At 51.8% G+C, this 20,960-nt stretch overlaps 1 protein-coding gene across 1 annotated transcript; it reads right to left on the bottom strand.

Moving 5' to 3' along the window:
• Positions 1 to 5,918: 5,918 nt before the first annotated feature.
• Positions 5,919 to 7,007, bottom strand: ACKR3 (atypical chemokine receptor 3). Its single transcript, XM_065880928.1, has one exon. The coding sequence runs from the start codon at positions 7,005 to 7,007 to the stop codon at positions 5,919 to 5,921; it is 1,089 nt and encodes a 362-aa protein (XP_065737000.1).
• Between the last annotated feature and the right edge of the window lie 13,953 nt (positions 7,008 to 20,960).

The raw sequence follows: 20,960 nt of genomic DNA, 5'->3' as shown, positions 1-20,960 counted from the left end.
ACGATATTGAAGACACGCCAGGCTGCATCGTACTTAAGCACTGGGGCAGCATGAAATGAATCATGCAAAAAGCTTGGGAAATGTTCGGGGATTCTTTGGGTGGCTTCCCAGCATCTTGCAGCATTCACCCTTTTATCCTGTCACTCAACAGTATTTACTGGCATAACTGCTCCTTTGACCTTTGCAAGAACCCTTTAATGGAGGTGGAGAAGTCTTTTTTTTTGGCCTCACCGCGTAGCTTGCGGGATCTTAGTTCCCCGACCAGGGATCGAACCCTCTCCCCCTGTACTGGAAGCACAGAGTGTTAACCACTGGACTGCCAGGGAGGTCCTGGAGAAGTCATTTTAAGGGTGAGAAAACTGAGGTTCGTAGAAGAACTGTTGCCAGCATCACAGAGCTATCGAGGGGCAGAACTGAATCTGTCACCCTGGTCTCCTCAAGCAGCCCTGTCACTAACGGTGTTCTTGCTGGGGCCTTTAAAACTAAATGGTGTAAATATTATATTGGAAGGTAAAACCTCCCAAGGGCACTTCAAATGTTGACTGAAGTTTAATTTGTGTGTGCCTTTTTTACAAGCATGTCTTTAGCTCTTAACCAGATTTGTGGAAGTAAAATCTCTTCAGGCACCATGAGGCTCTTGGTCTGAACCCTGCACAAGGATTGAAGGTACGTCTTGCCCTTGCCTGTCAGCTCGCAACCTTCTGCAGAGTTGAGGGGCAAGAAAAGGGAAGCTGAGGGCTCTGAGGCCCCCCTAGGATATACCCCCAGCCCCGGGACTGTCAAAGGGCCCTGCTCCGAGCGGATCGTAGGAAGTCATTGCGTAGCAGCCAGAATTCGTGTGTCTAGTGGTTGGCTAGTCCGAGGCCAGGGTCCCTCAGTCTCAGCTCTACTGACATCTGGGGCCAGTAATTCTTTGCTGGGGGCCGTCAGTGCATTGTAGGATGCTCTGCAGCTTCCCTGGCCTCCACCCACCAGATGATGGGAGCATCCCCACCCCAGGGGAGACAGCCAAAAATGTCTCCAGACACTGCCCGATGTCCCCCAGGGACATAATGGCCCGGTTGTGGCAGATGTGCCTCACTCTTTCAGTCACTGCCCACAGGTGGATATTCTCTCCCAGTATTTCTCTGGAGTGCATTGCTTCTTGCAAAGAAAATGCAGACTGTGCCCCGAGGCTGTGGACAGAGCAGCCCTGGACCTGAGCACGTGCTCTGTGTGCCCCGGGGCTGCTGGCGAGCACCTTGTAGAGGCTGTGGAACTGGCTCATCACAGGAACCTTGTGAAGCAGGTACTATTATCATCCGACTTTATGAATGAGGAACCTGCGAATTCCCAAAGATTCCCCAGGACGTTAGTACTGAGGGCTCTTTGGGCCTCACGCTCAGCTGTCCCCACTCCAGGGGAAGCCCTCACTTCCCGAAGGCAGACCTCAGTGCTGTGGCCCAGACAACGGCTAGACCACCCTAGACACGACCGTTGAAGCCGTGTCCGTGATGCGTGTGTTAGTGACCCCGTATGGTAACGAACCCACTGGTGTGCGTGTGTGTGTGTGTGAGTGCATGAGAGCCGGCTCTAGGGAAGTAAACTCTTAGTATTTTACAGAAATGTCAGGCCACCGTCAGTCACTCAGAAAGCAAAAAATAAAAAAATTTAAAAAAATTGCTGCAAATACAAAGTGCCTACAATAAGTAATCTAATTTCCTATGAGTCCTGACCTAAACTAGCATCATTCCATATTAAATGTCTCTGGACATTTTAGGATCCTGGCAGGCACTGCTTGTACGTGCACCATCAAGGGTATAAAGGAGCTTTCCTTGGAGGGTCCAAGACCACAGGCAAAGAGGAGTAAAGCGTTTTTTAATGCTGAGTGGACCTTTTCAAACATTTAGCTCACCGAAAACCATTGCTCTGGAGAGATGAAATCTCAGGGGCTTGTATCCACACAGAGTGTCACCCTGGAGTTTAAGACTAAAGCCTGGTCCTTCCAGAAAGGAGCTCTGCGGACCTTCCTGCACTAATCAGCCACCCCACTCACCCCATTCAGGGCAGATTCATGTGTGTCCCCAAATTCTGTGATACTGGGCTTACCTTAGATGGCATGTCTCCTGGACCCCTGGTTGGGGGTCAGTGCCCTCACAGGAGGAGCCCAGCAAAGGCAGAATTTCCACATTCCTAAAAAGTTGGGTCACATCCCTGAGCTGTTGTCTCCTGGGGAGACCCTGAGAAAAGGCCAGCTGCGAGTGAGTTAAAATTCCTCGCTGCTCCGTCAGAGATCTGAACACAAACATGCACGGGGGTCTCATCCCAGTTTGCTGCCAGGCTCCTGCGAGGACTAAAGTCCGTCGGCCAGCGAAGAGTTTTATGCCCGCAGGATTTTCCATCCGGGGTTTTCAGTGGCATTATTTTTCTTCTTCACTTTCTGGGAACCCAGTAAATTGCTCATATGTTGAACCAAACGGAAAGCATTTATTCCTGACTGACAACAGACTGCCGTCAGGGTGGCTTGCGGTGGTCCCGCTGGTCGCTGCCATTTGGAGCACAGTGCCAGGCGGGAGGGAGGGGAGCGGAAAAGCTTCCCCATCTCGGGCTCCAGGCAGGGCCTGTCGCGGAGCTGATGGCTGCTTTCCTCCCCAGCCCAGACCCCACCCTACGCTGGAGCTCCCGCCATCCGCATGGGGTCCAAATGCCATCACTTGCTAAATGACTAACAGTGTTATTACTATCTCACGAGGCCGGCATTTTCAAAGATCTTTCCATCACAAAGGACGCCAGAAGAATGGGCCTCGCGTGGCAGAATTCAGACTCTGGCCTCTGTGTTTGAGGAGGGCCAGGGTCTTCTGCCGAGCCCTTCTTCCCCACCAACGCCCACCTCGTACCCCAAACCTGGCACATGACCTCTGCCCACCCCAGGTCCACATCCGCGAGGTGGGCAGAAATTGTTTAAGATGTTAACTGATGATACCCCCATGGATATTCTGTACCCTTGACCTGGGCCTCTGTCATCACATCTGCAGTGACACCATCCAGTACCGCTGCTCCCGAGAAGGACGTTATAGCCAGAGATCAAAGGGAAGGCTTTTGAGTCTGTATGAGCAAGTCTTCAAGCCCCAGGCAGGGCAAAGAAGGGGATTTCTGGAAGGACCAGAGAGACCTTAGTCACTGGAGCATGCCACAGATGGAGCTTGCATCCCGGAGACCTGTAGGGGTCTGCGACACTGTGTGCTGAGCCCTGCGGGGAGACGGAAAAATCCACGTGATGCGTCTAGATTCAGTTCAGCCTCCCTCCCTCTGCACCTCAGGGCAGGAGGAAGCAGCTGGTGATTCTCCTGGGCTTCAGAGAAGGCAGAAACGCAGAAAAGAGCCAGGGGCAGCCCCCCGAGTACCCTAGTACGCCGTGGTCCAGAGAGGTATGGGACAGCAGAAAGAGACCCTTGAACAGGGCTGTCAGAAGGAGCCCTGCATGAGGACCAACCAGGCAAGAGGACATCTCAGCAGATGCCGACAGGGATGGGGGAGTTGGGCATCTCTAAACTGACCCAAGATGGGGCCTCAAAAGAGAAATTCAGTTGAATCGCTTCTGATACACCTATTGTAGAGCTGAGCTTGGGGTGCAATCAGCGCCCCGCTTCACACTGACTACATGCTAAGTATGTTTCTGTCTGAATTTAGGCCACCAGAAAGCACAGAGCAAACTTGCGACCCTTTTCTATTCTCAGGAACCTGTAACTGGGTCATAATTTTCTCTGATTTCACTTTGACAGTCTGCTCTTATTTCTCCTTGATCTTGGTGTCTCACCTATGGTTACGCCGTTATCCCACTACCCACATTATTATTATCTGACCTGAATCCTATTTGGAACAAGGCAAGGCATATGTGGACCTGAGAACATATGTGTGTATCAAGTAGATATTTAAAGTAATTTATAACCCAGGTTTCAAAACCCTCAGGCATAAAGCCCTCTGAGAAGGGGGACCCTTCCTGCAGGAGGTTGGATCTGAGGCCTGGGGGCTGCAGGAGGCTAACCGCTGTGGGCCGGCAGGGGAGCCGAAATGCACGAGGTGCTTTCCTATAGAATAGCAGCCCCCAAATTCACAGGTGAGGCTTGGATCCTGGTCCGGGTCGACCTTTATGTTGGCAAATAGCTCTCTATGCTCATCGGTCCCATCAGAGGTGGAGCTGGTCATGGCAGCGTTGGGGCACCAGGGCCTTCTCTGAGCTCCTGCCCAGGCTCAGTAGCTGAAGCCCCCGCTGCTCCTGTAGCCCAGGTAGAGTTGGTGAGGGCACAGCAGAAGTGGCCATTCTGAGAGCGCACTTCCAAACTACTAGTAAAGTGGGTTTACTTGGCGATGCACGGGCCAGGAATTTACTCACTGCAAGGCTGGAAGAAGAGCGTCATGGATGGGTTAACTGTTAAATGAAGAGTCTGTCTTGACCAGAGAAAGAGAGAGAACTTAAACCACAGAACCTCGGCGGGGAAGGTTCAAGGCCCGTGTCGTATGGCCTGGGGGAACACGGATCAGTTCTGGGGCCCAAACCCTTTGGGCAGACACAGCAGGTGGGGACATTTCTGCACCAACTTTGTGCTGACAGGGGCACCTACCAACCATCTCCCCTCCCTCAAACACAGGGCATGAATTTTTTTTTTTTTTTTTTTTTTTTTTGCGGTACACGGGCCTCTCACTGTTGTGGCCTCTCCCGTTGCGGAGCACGGGCTCCGGACGCGCAGGCTCAGCGGCCATGGCTCACGGGCCCAGCCGCTCCGCGGCATGTGGGATCTTCCTGGACCGGGGCACAAACCCGTGTCCCCTGCATCGGCAGGCGGACTCTCAACCACTGCACCACCAGGGAAGCCCCAGGGCATGAATTTAAAAAAGAAAAAAAAACAAACACTCACACTCAAATTTTTCTCCTTTTATATCATTTCATCCAAGTTAATCTCTTGGGCTTTGCCTTTATGGTAGTACTCTTTTCTTTAAACACATTTATTCGGTTGATCATCTATGCTGTAAATATTTGTATTATTGTCAAACATGCCACCTAATGCCAAACATGCTTTTAAAACTTAGACCCGAATGCCTTTTTAGGAAAAACAAATCTTTATTAAAAAAAAATAACTTACAAATGGAAAGAACTCTCTGAAATACAAGGTTTGTTTTGTGCTCCGTGTTACAGACTGGAATAGTGTTGCTTTCTTTATTTTCAATGTAACTTTACAATAATATTAATGTCACAAACTGCATTATAGAGCAGTTCTCGTTCCATATCCCAGACCGGGTCAAAATACCACACAGATAGAAAGCTATCGTAAATAAAACATTTCAGCCAAGACCAGCATGTATTTATATATATATTTATATGTATGTGTGTGTGTGTATATATATATATATATATATATACACTTTCAAAACAGCTAACAATTAATGTCATCCTTAGTCAAAACGGAAGTCAAACTAATGTCGCAACTACAACACTGCATATATGTCAGCATTATACCTCCCATACAATATTTAAAATATATTTAAACTTTCAAATACATTTAGAAGGTACATCAAGAGTGAGAAAAATAAAGTCTTAAGATTTAAATACAAACCACCATATAAAACCTTCAGGGAGCACAGAAAAGTCCTATTGTACAGAAGTGCAGGCAAGCCTGTCCCGCAGCTGGTGTGACAAGCAGCGGGGACTGCTCGGCACAGCCCCGCATGGTGGGTGCCACTCCGTCGGGACACACGGCCACGCGACAGACAGCCGCATTGGCGCGCGCGCGAGAGAGAAAGGAGCCACAGGGACACACGTTCCCCTTTTCACGCAACCGCGGCATCAAGCCTGAAGCCACTTTGCTTTACTGTGGAAAATGACGCAGCCCGGTGCCCTGCTGGGAGCAAGCACACACGTCCCGGAGGCCGTGCAGAGCGCATCACTTGGTGTTTTGCTCCAAAGCCGAGTACTCGGTCTCCGACACTCGGGAGGCATCGATGAGCTTGGTGAGACCCGTTTTGGCCGAGTACTTGAAGATGAAGGCTTTCATCAGCTCGTACCTGTAGTTGCGGTTGATGAAGCTGTAGAGCACGGGGTTGACGCAGCAATGCACCAGGGACAGGCACTGCGTGACGTGCAGAGCCGTGAAGAGGAAGTTCTCCAGCTGACAGGTGAAGGGGATGTAGTGGAGGATGGAGAAGATGTCCAGCAGTACCACGACGTGGTAGGGGAGCCAGCACACGAGGAAGACCACCACGTAGGAGAAGATGATCTTCCGGCTGCTGTGCTTTTCCTGGTCGCTGGAGGAGGAGATGGCTCGGGCGAGCAGGAAGTAGAAGACGGCAATGATGGAGAAAGGGAGGGCAAAGCCCAGGACCACGGAGATCAGCTCCATGCTGATCAGCCACTCCTTGACGCTGTGCTCGGGGTAAAAGGACCGGCAGTAGGTCTCATTGTTCGAAGCGGACGTGACAGTCTTCAGGTAGTAGGTGTCGGGCAGGGACACGCAGAAGGCCAGGAGCCACGCCAGGACGCACACGGCGCGGCGCGCCATCTTCTTCTTGCGGCTGGAGGTGTTGGTGAAGTAGGCGACAGAGAGGTAGCGGTCCACGCTCATGCACGTAAGGAAGAAGATGCTGCCGAAGAGGTTGATGGAGAAGATGAGGTGAGTGACCTTGCACGTGAGCTCGCCCATGGGCCACTGGTTATGCTGTACGAGGCTGACCACCCAGACCGGGATGGTGACCACCACCCACAGGTCGGCGATGGCCAGGTTCAAGATGTAGCAGTGCGTGTCGTAGCCCGTGGTCTTGGCCTGGATGTTCACCCAGACCACCACGGAGTTGGCGATCATGCCGATCACGAAGATGAAGATGTAGATGAAGGAGAGCGTGTACAGCAGGACGTTCTTGTTGGGCATGTTGGCACACTGCACTGTGTCCACGACGATGCAGTCACTGCTGTTGCACGGCCAGCTGATGTCGGAGAAGTTCCCCGGTTCCGAGTAGTCAAAGACGTGCAGATCCATGGTGTCACGGGCAGCGATCAAACAGCCTACGTGCAAAAGCAAACGAAAGGATGGAAGACCAGAATGGCTCCATTAGCAAACACTCCAGATCTGTAAAACGCTCTCCCAGTGCCCCTGTGTGCTCAGCGGTTTCCTAGTATCTTTGCGAAGAAAGGAGAAAAGAAACCAAACATAACAGAATCTGCAAAAGAAAACACACCCAGATTCTAAATCCCTGTGAATCTAAATCCATCTCTCTCAAAGAGAGAAACAATGTTTCCTTGCTCTGTCTTTGCAGGGCTTTGTTCTCAAGACATCGTCAGCCTGGCTGTGCCCAGGGTGTGAAACCAACACAGTCCAGAGGCCAGAGGGACATCAGGCCCTGAGCCTCAGGCCCAGTAGTGCTGAGGGCCCGCTCATTCTCTGCTGGGGATGGCACAGCCGTCTCACCTATGATCCCAAGAGCGGCGGGGTGGATCTGTTCCTGGCACTGGTGTGTCACAAGCGTCCTGCTCGCCTGTCTCAGGTCCACTGCGGTTTGCAGTCAGGAGGCCCCTGGAGATGCGGGCAGCGTGTGGCACGCCCCGCAGCTTCCCTGCACCCCAAACCCGCAGCCTCTGACTTCGCCATGTGGTTCACAACTCAGCGCAACCAACCAGCTGTCTCAAAGCGTGGGCCATTGCCTAGTTTTCCATCTTCTATGCGTCCAACTGCTTCAAGAGTAACTGGTGTCAAGACCCAAAGCACAAAAACCACCATCTCTGGAGGGGCTGACTTTTCTCGTCTTCCCTGCTGACCCGGCATGAGGTCAACACTCTCAACTGTCACCATTTTAACACCCATGGAGAACCCAGGCCCGAGGCTCCACCACGCCTGGAAATGATTCCCCCACAAACACCAGCTTCGAGAGCTGCCCAGGGCTGTCTTCTGCTGACTGGTCCACCCAAGGGCCCTGAAATCCCTCCACCACCTGCCGTGGGATGGCAGCCTCACTGCATGACTACGGGAAGGAAGATGTAAAATGAAACTATTCAACCTGAGGGTGCCCTGATCGGAGTTATCACCTAGAGTAAGGAGTTTGTGCTTCCTTTTCACCTGTTGCAGGTAATGACTGACCACGAGTCAAGCTTATTTGCCAAGTTCATTTAAAGTGGACTCCAGGACTTCCCTGGTGGCACAGTGGGTTAAGAATCCACCTGCCAATGCAGGGGACATGGGTTCGAGACCCTGGTCCGGGAAGATTCCACATGCCGCGGAGCAACCAAGCCCATGCGCTACAACTACTGAGCCTGCGCTCTAGAGCCCACGAGCCACAACCACTGAGACCACGTGCTGCAACTACTGAAGTCCGCGAGCCTAGAGCTTGTGCTCCGCAACAAGAGAAGCCACCGCAGTGAGAAGCCTGAACACAGCAACGAAGAGTAGACCCTGCTCGCCGCAACTAGAGAAAGCCCGCGCACAGCAACGAAGACCCAACACAGCCAAAAATAAATTAATTAATTAATTTTTTAAAAAAATAAAGTGGACTCCAGGCCACATGTAAGAGCTCCCAGACCATGAGGACTATGGTCCCTGGGTCAGTGCCCAGGTGACTGGGCTAAGGGTCTGCAGAGGCCCAGCTGGGAAAGCACCCATCTGGCGATCAGACCTTCCTGGATTGAGCTTCAGGTTCCTCACTCATTAGTGTTTAATTTGAGACTAGCTAACCTGTCGTGTGCCGCTGCTTTCTCAGGACACCAGCACACATCTCACGGAGCTACCTAAGAATTCACGGGCCTGAGACAGCACCTAACACAAGCAGACACTCAAAACTTCATGCCCACCCCTCCCCCTCTCTTTACCTATTAGAAAGCACAGGCTCACTTAGCTTTTGCTCCACGTTCAAAACTGACTCTTCCCAGCCGCTGGGAAACGTCCTGCCCTGGAGGGAGACGCAGGAGCCACGCAGAGAGCGCGGTTTGATGCTCTCATCTCCAGGCTTCATGAACAGAATCCCAAGAAGTGAGACCGTCTGCTGCCTCCCAGGGCTGCCTCCAAACTCACGGCAGAGGACCTGCTCTTGAATCCCATTTAGGGAGACAGCCCTCAGGCTCCTGTCCCTTCTCCTCCGTGGGTTGTAAGCGGCCGCTGGTTCCCCTCCAGGTGACCTGACCACACCTCAGTGTCCCCTGCCGCTGACGGAGATGGCTGGACCTCCCAGGAGGCGGCTGGAACCGCGGGCCCTGCAACCGGGAAGCCTGGTGGTCCACAGTCACCCCACCAGGAGGACCTCAGGCCCTGGGACCACCAGCTTGTCTCAAGACCTGACCCGTAGCGCGCCCACGCAGAGTCAGCCGGGTCAAGTTAGGACAAATAAACTGCTCGCGTTAAGAGACTTTGGAATGCCCTGTCCTAAGATGCAGCTCCAGGACCCCAAGAAGACATGGACACACAGGGGACGCCTCTGAGAAGCCAGGCCCCCGACCCACTGGATGGGCCTCAGGGTGGGCAGCCACCCCCAGACCAAGCCTTCAAGGTACTACTGACCCCTCCCGCTGCCCAGGCTGCTCACCTGCCTGGAGCTGACTGTGCCCGCTGTACCCCTGACCCCAGATGAGGGCAACAGAGGATTTGCGCTTTCCTCTCCTGCCTGGCTCTAGCGTGGTGACACTTCTCCCCCGTTTCCTTAAAATGAAACACATTTGCAGCATGGCTTAGTTTTATAAAGCGCTTGCACCCCGTGACCTCATCTGACCCGAGTCCCTGCAGAGCAGAGAAGCTCAGCTAGAGGACGAGCCACAGCCCCGCCACAGCCCCACAAAGGTGGGCCGGCCCCTAGCTGGGGCTCCTTCGTCTGCCCGCACTGGCACAGCCCTAGCAGGCCTCGGCAGACACAGCCAGAAACCCTGGAGTTTGGGTCATTCACAGGGGCTGGAGGAAACGGAAGGACCCCCAGCTTTGTTGGCCTGACTTGGATGCCATGTCCTCACCTCTGTCTTCAACCCAAGGAGTCATTCCGCTCGCTGGGCCACTCTTGTGCCCTGCAGGGTCCAGGTGGCGGGGCACTGCTCAGTGTGGACAGAGGGACGCACGCACGCAGGGGACCTCGGGGAAACGCCAGGCGTCTGTGTCCCTCTAGGACCCCACTTCTCCCACACAACAGACCGTTCGCACTCACACCACTGGGGCTGGGCCAGCCCTTGGTGTTCCCTGAGCCGGAGCCGCGGTGGGAAAGGGCTCAGGGACCCTGAATCGGTCCTTTGGTTTCTGCCCTCTGGGTGATGAAAACCTGATTTAGTGATCACTGGTCCTCTGAGCCCAAAATGTCACTCGTGAACCGGGCACGTCACTCCCTGCAGCCGTCCTTTCCCCTCGCTCCTGGACAGCATGAGGGAATCTTCCAGAAAGGGCTGAGGGGAGAGCAGAGGCTGGGGGGCTCCTCGCTGGAGCTTGAAAGCCAATTGGCCAGGCTTCCCTGGTGGTGCAGTGGTTGAGAGTCCACCTGCCGATGCAGGGGACGCGGGTTCGTGCCCCGGTCCGGGAAGATCCCACATGCCGCAGTGCAGCTGGGCCCGTGAGCCATGGCCGCTGAGCCTGCGCGTCCGGAGCCTGTGCTCCGCAATGGAAGAGGCCACAGCAGTGAGAGGCCCGCGTACCGCAAAAAAAAAAAAGAAAGCCAATTGGCCCCACTGATCAATCATCAATCACCGATCATCCATCACTGATCACCCATCAGCCCAGGAGATGAGGCCAGAGGCCCATGCCTTGACCACCAGCCTCCTGCTGGGGAAGGAACACACCCACCCCGACCCCACGGCCGAGGCTCCAGTGGTCCAGAGAAGGAAGAGAAGCACCAAGAGAGGAGGTTAAACAAGCAGTGCAGTAATCCAGTCCTTCCCCGATTTAAATGGGAAGCTTAAGGGGGAAAAAAAAGAAAGAACGCCAGACGATTAGTGTAACTTCGGTCATTTGTTATTTTACATGCATTCTGTTCTGGAAACAAACAAGGGCTCTTTCCAGAAAAGAGAATATTATGATATAAAGACAATCTGCCATGTTACATCACATGTGGTCCGTGGCTGTCTGAGCGCGTGTCCCAGAGGTCTGGGGCTAATGGTGTGCATCCCTCACTGCCCCGCTGAAGACGAGAATCTTCCTAAGTCACTGGCTTGGGTTTTAACAAGTGATGCTCTCAGAGCTCCTGACCCAAACAAACACATGACACAGCAACTACGAAATAGCGACCCGGGCCCCTGGTTCCCCGAGACCTGGCCAAGCCTGAGGGAGGAGGGGGTGAGGGAGGCTTTCCACCGAGCCCCCGGGGCCACTCAAACCCCCTGAGATCCTGCACCAGTCTCATCTCCAGGAAAAGCGGGAGTGGGGATCACCCCATCCACTATGGAGGCCCCTGCGGGCCCGACACTCCTCGTACACACGGTGACACCTCCCAGCCGTGGGGCTGGGCTGCGGACCCCAGGGCCTGGAGCAGATGCCCTCATCCACTGGGACCTGACCCCCTCTGCTGGAATAAACCAGCAGTTCTGTTCCTGTCAGCTTGGGCCAGAGCTGAGGAGGGACTTCTGGGTGTTAGGCCCACCTGCCCACTGCCTGCCTCCCTGTGGGCCAGGCCCCCCACCGGGGTGGACAGGAGAATGAGAGACCACTTCTGACACAGGTCATAACATCTGCATAAAGACTCCTGATGGAAGGAAAATAAAGGGGCTTGGAATAAAAGATTCTTACCATTGTTTAATTTTACAAGTTCACACGTTCTCCTCTCAAAATATATATTCCCAGGTCCCCAAATGTACATGCAAAAATGTTTACTGAAGCACTATTTATAAACCAGCAAAAAACTAGGGACAACATAAATGTCTACCCATGGAGGACAGCAAACCACTGTCTGGAATATAATGCAGCTGTACGAAGAAATAGGAAACCTACTTTCACGAACGTGGAAAGTTACACTTATACCGTAATCTCATGTATGTTAAAAAAAAAAACCCCAAAATTATGTGTATTTTTATAGATAAATATATGGGTGTAAAGGAATGGGAAAAAGATCTGTAGTAAGTATGACTTTGGGCTGGGAGTGTGGGATGAGGGGACAAAGGGGGAACTGTAGTTTCTACTCTATACACTTCCATATGATTTGAAACTTGCCAGGAAGAATTCTGTAAATGTGAATAGAGGGAGGAATGTTTCCCAGAACAATAAAGGTTCACGGTCCATTTTTTTCTAGACCAGGGAGATCCCACTGAGAACAAAGGAGTAATCATCACTTTTCATTCCCTTTTCCCCAACACGTACTGCTTTATCTCACCGAACCCCCCTCCAGGGATCACTTCCCATAGATTCCATGCCCAACACCTGCTTCTGGAGAGCATCGCACTTCTGCCAGGACAGGAAGTGGATTTTCCTACAGCCTGAGGATGGAGGGCCAGCGTCTGTCCATTCCGCCTCCCCCACCGGCCTGGGGTCTGTAAAGGAACTCATCTGCCACTCGCATCTCCAAATGGTGGAAGGGAGATGCACCACTCATTTCTCAGGCTTATTATTCATCAATCGAGTATCCTTGGCAACCACTTCAAGCGGCCTGACACATTCAGCTGCCTCCAAATGGTTGCCCTGCGCCCACCAGGCCAGCTGGGGGCAAAGTCAGAATGAGAATCTCCAAGTTCAGGGTCCCCATGGGGTGGCAGTTTGGCCTGCAAGGAATATGTCCTTTCACTGGCCAAGAGTCACTCCCTCCAGGACACGGTCTGCCAAGTGTTCAGGTGTCTGGCCGGTGTTCCCCAAAACTGCCTTCAGTATGTTTGCAATTTCCGATCACAATCCCGGAAGACCCTTCCCGACCAACCCCTGAGCCCCTCCCGCCCCAAATAAATTCCATCCCAAATATCCCCTCTGTTTCTCCCGCCTTCTCCCAGCCCGGCCGCGCATCTCCAGTCTGTGTCACTGGGCTATTGGTGTGTCTCACCTCATCCTCAAGCTCCCACCACACGACGTCTTACTCTCTGTGTACCAGCAATGGCACCTGGACAAAGCAGGTGTTCAACGAATTCATAGTCAATGAATCGACAGTGAATCGAGCTCCCCCAAGACCAGAAATCTGAGGTTATCGATGGAAATGGAGGCTCAGAAGAGACTTTTCTGAAATCCTCACAGAGCTAAGATAAACATCACTGGTTTCTATGTCCCCAGATGTTTGTGGAGCCCCTTCTGTGAGGGGCACTGCTCTGGGGCGTAACAAACTGAAATCATCACACCCGCCTGCCCCCAGGAACTCACCAAGTAACCGAGAGGTTCAGGAAGGCAGGAGGGCAGTGCTGGACAGCCCTTGAGCACAGTGGTGAGGGATTTCCACCCCAGTGGCTGATGGGGACCCCCAAGGAGAGAGGGGGTGGTGGGATGCTCAGTGATATGCCATGAGGAGGGTCACCGAATCTGGCTGAAACAGTCAGGCGGGGCCTGTCCATGCAGGAGCCACCAAGGCCTTGAGCAAGGGACCGGCTTTGGGGCAGAAAAGGAGGAAAGAGGTGACACAAACCACGGAGAAGGCTTGCACTGGAGGCTGGGTGCAGGTCAGACTGGAGGCAAACACCAGGATGCCGTGCAGAGAGGCGAACACAGGCCAGGCCGCCCGGGGCACCGGCTCGGACGCCAAGGGGCCCTCCAGGACTCTGCCTGCAGGTGGCCTTGCTGACTGGTCTTCTGCAATTGGGACTTGTGTCCTCCCAGGGTGGAATTTCACGGAGCAGCTCAGTGTCGTCCCGACAGGGTGACCCAGCTCCGCTAATCTCGCTGCTGGGCACCTGGCAACTGAGGTCAGACAGGCAGCAGGACCAACAATCTCAGGGGTGTGGCTCGTACCAGCTCTCGTCACTCTCCCCACTCCCCAGGGGCTCTCCAGTGGCACTCAGCCTCTGGCCTCCTGTGAAAGCCCTGCCCCTTCTACTACTCAGCCCGGTGCAGTCTGCGTAAAGAGGGCCCACATCATCTGTAAAGGTCATTAGGAAACCGCACGTCATTGGCGTTTGTTTCACTTCTTACCAATCCTGCATTAAATCTACGGGAAAGTCCAGGAGAGCTTCAGCCCAAGCCTGGGAGGCCACCTGCTGGGGCTGAGAGCAGAATGGGAGCGGCGTGTGCCCCACCCCGTGTCGCGCAGACAGAACAATGCTGTCCTGACTACTTATTTTACACAAGTAAAGAATTGCTCTGAATCGCTTGAGAACCTGAAAAAATAATAGAGAGAGAGAGAGAAAGAAAAACCCAAAGCCTAATTCAGATATGGGCCACCTATTTCCAGAGTCCTCAGACACACTACACACTGACGCACAGGGCAGCCTTGTCCACTGTAAGTACTGGGGGAGATAAAACGAACCCACATCCAGAAACCTGATCTGCTCTATTGGGCTTAGCAGCCCAACAGGGAAGCAGTGCCGGACCCAGAAGGGCAGATCCAGAGATTCCCACGGCACAAAGGCTGCCGTCTGGGTTGATGGGTGTAACCAGAGCCCTAATTCCCACCCAGCTTAGTATCAGGATGAGGTAGTGGGAGGTCAGCCAGCCCAGGACAGCCACTCACCTCCGGCTACACACAACAGGGTTCCCAGGAGAGCAGGACGCAATCTTAGACAAAATTAAGGGAAGACCCGACAAAGATTTCTGTTACAATAAGAGAACTGGAAGATGCTAGCCACCTGGCTGGCAGGGCCCTCACCATGCGGTCCCCATGCGGCCCCCTGCACCTTTATCTGTCCCTTGACCTAGAGCGGTCCGAGGCCACCTGAGGTGGTCTCAGCCCCTCCACCTTTAAATGCTTGGAACAAAAAACAAAGGGGGTCAGCTTCCAAACCTACTTGGGGCTCAGCAAACTTTTCACTATAAAAATATGTAATTCTCTCATCACTTGAAGAACCGAGCAACGTTTGTTTTTTTCCAATTCTAAGCTAGTAGATTCTTATGTAACCAAAGTATCAAAGATTCCCTACAGAAAACCATTAAGGATTCAAAATCAGAGGACTCCCCCCTTTTTTCCTTTCTTTCTTTTTTTCTGCTTGCATGCCTTTACTTTAATAAGACATATGTGTCCCAGAGCTACAATTTCCTGGACTTTAAAAACACTTGACACGACACACAAATGTCCACCTACACACATGCAATTCGATTGCAAGCCCTTCTCATAACGTTTTTGCTCCTGAGTAAAACCAAGCTCCTTGGTTGCCTGTACGAAAAGTACAAGTACTTTCTAGCCCCCAATTCCATTAGTGTTCTGCAAAATCACTGAGGACCATCTCAAGTCCTGAGTTACTCTTGGGGCTCACAGAATGACTCTCTTTCAGTCTCAGGTTTGAGTGACCAACTTCCCTTGTGTCTCCTGGAAAACGGGAGCCTCTCTGCCTGGAGTGATCACACAAAAAGCCACTGTTCCTGATTAAGTAGGTTTTTTTGTTTGGGTTTTTGTGTTTTTTTTCCATCCAGAAAGCCTATACTTTGCCTGTTCTGGACCTGATTAGAAAACATAATACCTTCTCCAGTCTCTCAAGACTTGCCGTTAATATGGGATAACCTCACTTCCGAAGTCCTGACTCAGTTAAGCATCGTCATGATGCCTGGACTGTACTCTCCGGAACTTTTTTTAAAACTACGATTGCAATGTACACCCCTTTAAAAAACTCAGATGGGCGGCAAAATACAGGCATTTCTCCATTTTCTTTTGCTTTTCCACTCGAATCCCGTGCAGCCCTCCTCCCCCACCCCGGTTTCCAGGAGGCTGTGGCATCAGGCTCCGCAGTTGTGTGCACACTGGAGTGTTTATTGCAGAGACTGGGGAAAAAAGAGCAAATTGTTTCCAAGCTAGAGCTCCCATGTGCAACTCCGCTTCAGAAAAAGGCTCTGCATCTGGGGAAACTCGAGGGCTGATGAAAGAAGGGCAAGAAGTTTATCCATTTAAAATCTATGGGAAGTTAAGCACAGACACCAGCAGCCTCCACTTTCCTTTCTAGGCAAGCCTATTTGATCTCTGCATTTTCCTGGAATAAATAAAGGGACACAAAGGCAGCACCGGCACATTTAAAAAGAAAAGAGAAAGTTACCACATTGAGATTTTGCAGAATGAAGTTTCAGGGGATGTCAGGGCATCAAATACCTTCAAAGGGCTGTAAGCCATTTCAGGGAGGCCTCTTCTATATCTGGAAAACGTTAATTATCCTGGTGTGAGCAAATGAATTGAGAGAAAAGAAGGAAGGAAAGAAGAAAGAAGGAAGGACAGACAGAAGGAAGGAAGAGAGAGAGAGAGAAAGGAAGAAAGGAAGGAAGGAAGAAAACAAAGAAAGAAAAGAAAAGAAAGAAAGAAAGAAAGAAAAGAGAGAGAGAGAGAGAAAGAAAGAAAAAGAAAGAAAAAAGGAGACAGCCAGTCTGACTTTTACAACTTCTCATTCTCCCTGGAACTTACAAGTCTTGGCTAACCACCCAACCCTGACCTCACTGCAAAGTTTTTACTTTCTGTCACCCCTCAAATCTTTATGCGGGCTAACAAAATTCATGTTTTACTTTAGGAGTATAATTAAATTGCAAAATCCTACACTTGTGTGTGTGTCTTTTTTTTTCCAGCTGAAGTTGGATTTAACACCTTCTGAGCGAACAATAGATACTCAAATTAGATCAGGAGGGATGCAGTCAAGAGACAAGACCACCGAGCTGTATTTAACATTCACCCTTATAGCTTCCGGACTTACAGGCTCTGGTAATCCTCCAAAGCAGTGAATTCAAACCACTCTGGACCCAAAGAGATTCTCAGCCCAGTTTTCTTCTTCGTTCAAGGATGCCTCTTCATAAATGGTACATCTTTCTGGAATTACACATTCACTGCCAATTCTATTTCCCAGTGGATATACCAGAAGCAAAACAGGTAGGCAGCGGTGCCAAGCTGATCCCAATGCCAACTTTGAGCAAGCTGCATGGACAGTGTGCCTTCTTGTGAAGTTCTCTGCTTGCAAATAAACCCCAGATTCCTCAATCCAACGAACACACACACACACACACACACACACACACACTGTGCCTTCCACTTCAGAAAACCACCCTTTTTTACTTTCTGCAGCCAAGGTGAAGCCCCCAGTTAACAGCCACGCTCTGCAATGCGGCCCTGCAACATGCAGCCTGTGCTTTCAGAAACCAGACCTGCAGACGCTCCAACACCCATCACAGCTTATAAGAAAGAAGAGCTCTGAAAAAGACCATTAGCTTAAGAGCAGAGCCCCTGCCCGCCATCCTCCCTTCCTTTCTAAGCAAGGCTGCTGACCCAGCACAGCTTCCTTACCTCCCGGCTGGACTCCGCTCCGGCTTAGGGCTCAGGGCTCGCCCTCTCAGCTCCTGCGCTCACTGCCTTAGGGTTGAGCACTTTGCAGGAAGTGTGAGCTCTCGGGCTGCAGACTTGCGTTATATACACTGCAGGGAGGCGGCCTCTAGATGGCAGCTTTGTAACCCGCATCTCCTCCCTCCCTCCTCCAGCCACCCCCTCTCTGCGCGCACGCGCGCGCACACACACACACACACACACACACACACACACACATGCTTGCATGCACGCACACACTTGCACCCGCGCACACACACCCCTCTTGTAAACCCCGATCTGTCATTTCCGGCCAAGCTCTGCCACACAAGCACACTCTTGGGAAACCCCAGCCTGCCTTCATTTGCAAAGTTTAATGAAGCTGCAAGGTCCAGACCCCGGGTGGAGATGTGTCAGCAGAAGAAAAAAAAAAAAAAAACGGGCGAAGAAACCCTAGTGCTTTGCAAAATCATCAAATATTTATCTGGTCTCAGGTATATCTTTAATAATCCCATTAACACCAAGAATTCCTTTGAATGCCTCTTAGCTCTAGCGAAGACTTTGTTCCCAAGACAAATTGCTCTGAACTTCTGAACTTCGGTGTTGATTTATTAAGCCTGGGTTGTCTTTGTTAATTCCTCCAAAACAGAAGTAACAATTTTGGTATGGGAGCAATGAATGCGTACCACAGCATATACAACCAAAGTGAGGGAAAGAGCCTTGTAATAGATTTTAGTAGATTTTATTTAAATACTTTTGTTTGTAAAGGACTTTAGGTGCAAAAACCTTGAAAATCTAATGAAAATGATGTTCTGAAGCACACCCAGTGCCAGGCACACATTAGAGGCATCACACATGTCTTTTGATAATGTCCTTTACGGAGGTGAATTTAGCAAATATTTCTTTATTTTTATTATTGAAATCTACATTCTTATCTAGAAGTGGGTAGCTGGAGTTCCATCCGTGGGGGAATTGGACCTAAAAATGTGTTCCATATAATAATCACCTCTACTGCCCTATTTACATAAATCAGGATGACTTAAGCTTTCACTTTTAAAGCCGTGCTGAGCTTTTCCCCCCAGTAACGTGCAGGGTTGTGGCTTTTGTTTTGCCTTCTGCTTCTCATGGCGTTAGTTCTGTGGCTCAACTCCCTGTGCGCTGGCACCCGGTGTTCCCACTCTCACCCCAGCTGAAACTTTTTGAGGTTCTTTTTATACTTCTACTAAAAATACCAGCAGACAGCCAAACGCTCCGTCTGGAGGATTGGGAGGTCAAACTCTCACGCGGCCAGAAGGCCTGGGTATGCAGAAAGCCCTTAACAAAAGAAATATTTTGTTTAGATGAAACTTCACAGTGGAAGTCACTGCAAAATGGGAGCTAAGAGCACACCTGCTCCGAGGGCTCTCACAGGGGTCTGCCCACACTGTCCCTGCCCATCTGGGCGCTGTCCTTAAGAACTGGCATGGATCTTCTTCCTGTCCTGTTGCCTGGGCACCCAGAGCCCCATCTCCGAGCTCCCACAGTGAAAGCTGCTGTAAAGCAAAACCACAGGCAGCTGGCTCTGCACGCACGCAGGATTTGGGGAGACTGTACGAAAACCCTCGCGACTTTCTCAGTCCTGTTTTCTACCAGCAGGTGACCCTGTGTCTGAGCCTGACGGAAATGTACCTGTGGCGGCCAGAGCAGAGATCTCCTCCGTGACACTGACACCCAGGCTGACTTTCTATTTCTATGAACGTGATCTGTCCCTTAATGCGATTCTCCTTTGGCAGGTTTTGGGGCAAGACCGAAGCGCGGGATGGGTTTGAATCTGCTCTCAATTAAGTGTGCTACGTTGAAAAGAAAGCAAGCTTTGCCGAGAAACCCGCGACAGGACGCAGTTGCTGAAGTGGAGGAAGGAAAACGCAAAGTAGGTGTTAAAAAAAAAGAACACGCTTCAGTTCAGACGCTGTAGGACCCGCGCTCCCCGGTGGCAGAGCTGGGGCGCCGGTCGCAGCACCAGGAGGACGGCGAGGGGTACAGGAGCCGCGCGGGCACAGTCTGGGTGCAGAGCTGTGTGCATGGGTGCCCCCTGGGACGAGGCCCGCAGCCCTCCCGCGTCTGAGTTCTGCCTGGGTCTCCCCACCCCTGACGGAGAACCCAGTCCTGGGGGAATTGAGAGGGTAAGTAAGCCAATGTTCTGTAAGGGAGGAAGATTCCATCACCCCAGGACCTAAAATGTCTCTTGGAACGTTTGGAAGTCTGCCCCAGCTGGTGGAAGGATTGCATTTGGAAGGGAGGGTTAGTCTCAGAGGAATGAGTTTGGTTCCCCCACAGTGGGAAACTGAGAAGGCAGGAATGGGTCGCTGTCCCTAGAGCTGTCCCGGCTGACCCAGAATTCAGAGTTCCTGGACCTGTTTTGCTCGTCCCGACTACATAGTGCAGGGGGGGCGGTGAAGGGGTTTTCAGCCAAGCCCCCCGCCCCATCCTCCCCTGTCTATAATCTGCACCTGGGATTTTAGACTCCGCAGAGCAGGCTGTCGCCTCTGGGCTCTGATTTGCCTGCAGGTGTGGCACCGTCATCCTCCTCCCTTGAAACCCCACCTCACTTTCAGAGGGATCCTGGAGGGCCAGAGTTGCGGCTGGCGGGCTGAGGCCTCCAGGGGAGCACAGTTAGGCTGGAGAGAGCTAACTGACAACTGCAAATGTGGTCCCAGCTCACCTGCATCATCGGCGCAAGGGCTGAAGACCGGCTCTGCCCAAGGGCGGGTGTTCCGTGCATCCTCAGAGCATCACACAAGGTGTTACGGATTCCTGGAGCCAGCCAGTAGACATCTTGGCCCGCCGGGAGTCATCTCAGCCAGGACTGGACATCCCCCCAGAATAACAGATACCGACGCCTTCTGTGGGGGAAGGACCTGGAAGGAAGGACAGAGCCCTGCCCACAAGGGGATGGGGGTCCAAGCCTGGGCTCCATCCAGACAGGCCTGATTTGGAACCTGAATTATACATTGTTATCTCCTTAGGCAACCAGCCTCTTTGGAATCTTAGGTTCGGAGCTTTAAAATAATTATAATAGAACGTTCTGTTCTCGGCAGGTGCCTCCCGGGGTTAAATGAAAAGGTTAGAGGCACCTCGCAGGTGCCAGGAAGGCTAGTTCTCTCCCTCTTCCTCCTCCCCTGGCCGTGGCCAAATTCTGGTGACACAGAGCATTTTTGAAGATATACAACCCAAGTCTTGCCACATTTTATGAGCTCTTTCATAAGGTTTGGCAAGTTTGCACAATAATAGCTCTGAGTGTGGAACTTTTGCCGGGCTCTGTGCTAAGGGCTGCGTTCTTTCAGTTAATCTTCACGGCAGCAGCCATTTACCTAAAACGTCTCTAGTTTTGTCCCGCTTTTCTAACTGAGAAAACTAAGGCCCAGAGAGAGTGGGCAAACTGCTCTGGATAGCTGTCAGTGAATAGAAGTGGGATTCAAACCTGGGTTTGCCCAGCTTCACAGCACATGCTATTACCTGGTACCGCAGAAAGACATACTCTTGAAACAGAAAAACCATTGTGAGACATATATCAGGGTGTGTTAAGTTGGTTCCCTAAAAACAGACTCTCGGATGAGAATTCAGGGCAACTGTTGTATAAAGGATGTGCTCCCAGAAGAACCTGGCACGGATAG

The sequence above is a fragment of the Phocoena phocoena genome, chromosome 7, assembly GCF_963924675.1.
Source record: "Phocoena phocoena chromosome 7, mPhoPho1.1, whole genome shotgun sequence".
NCBI lineage: Eukaryota > Metazoa > Chordata > Mammalia > Artiodactyla > Phocoenidae > Phocoena > Phocoena phocoena.
The sequence above is the reverse complement of the archived record's forward strand: the minus strand, read 5'-3'. Positions and strand labels throughout refer to the sequence as shown.

Excerpts from the sequence above, each read along its gene's own strand:
- ACKR3 (XM_065880928.1), bottom strand. The coding sequence starts at position 7,007 with ATGGATCTGCACGTCTTTGACTACTCGGAACCGGGGAACTTCTCCGAC.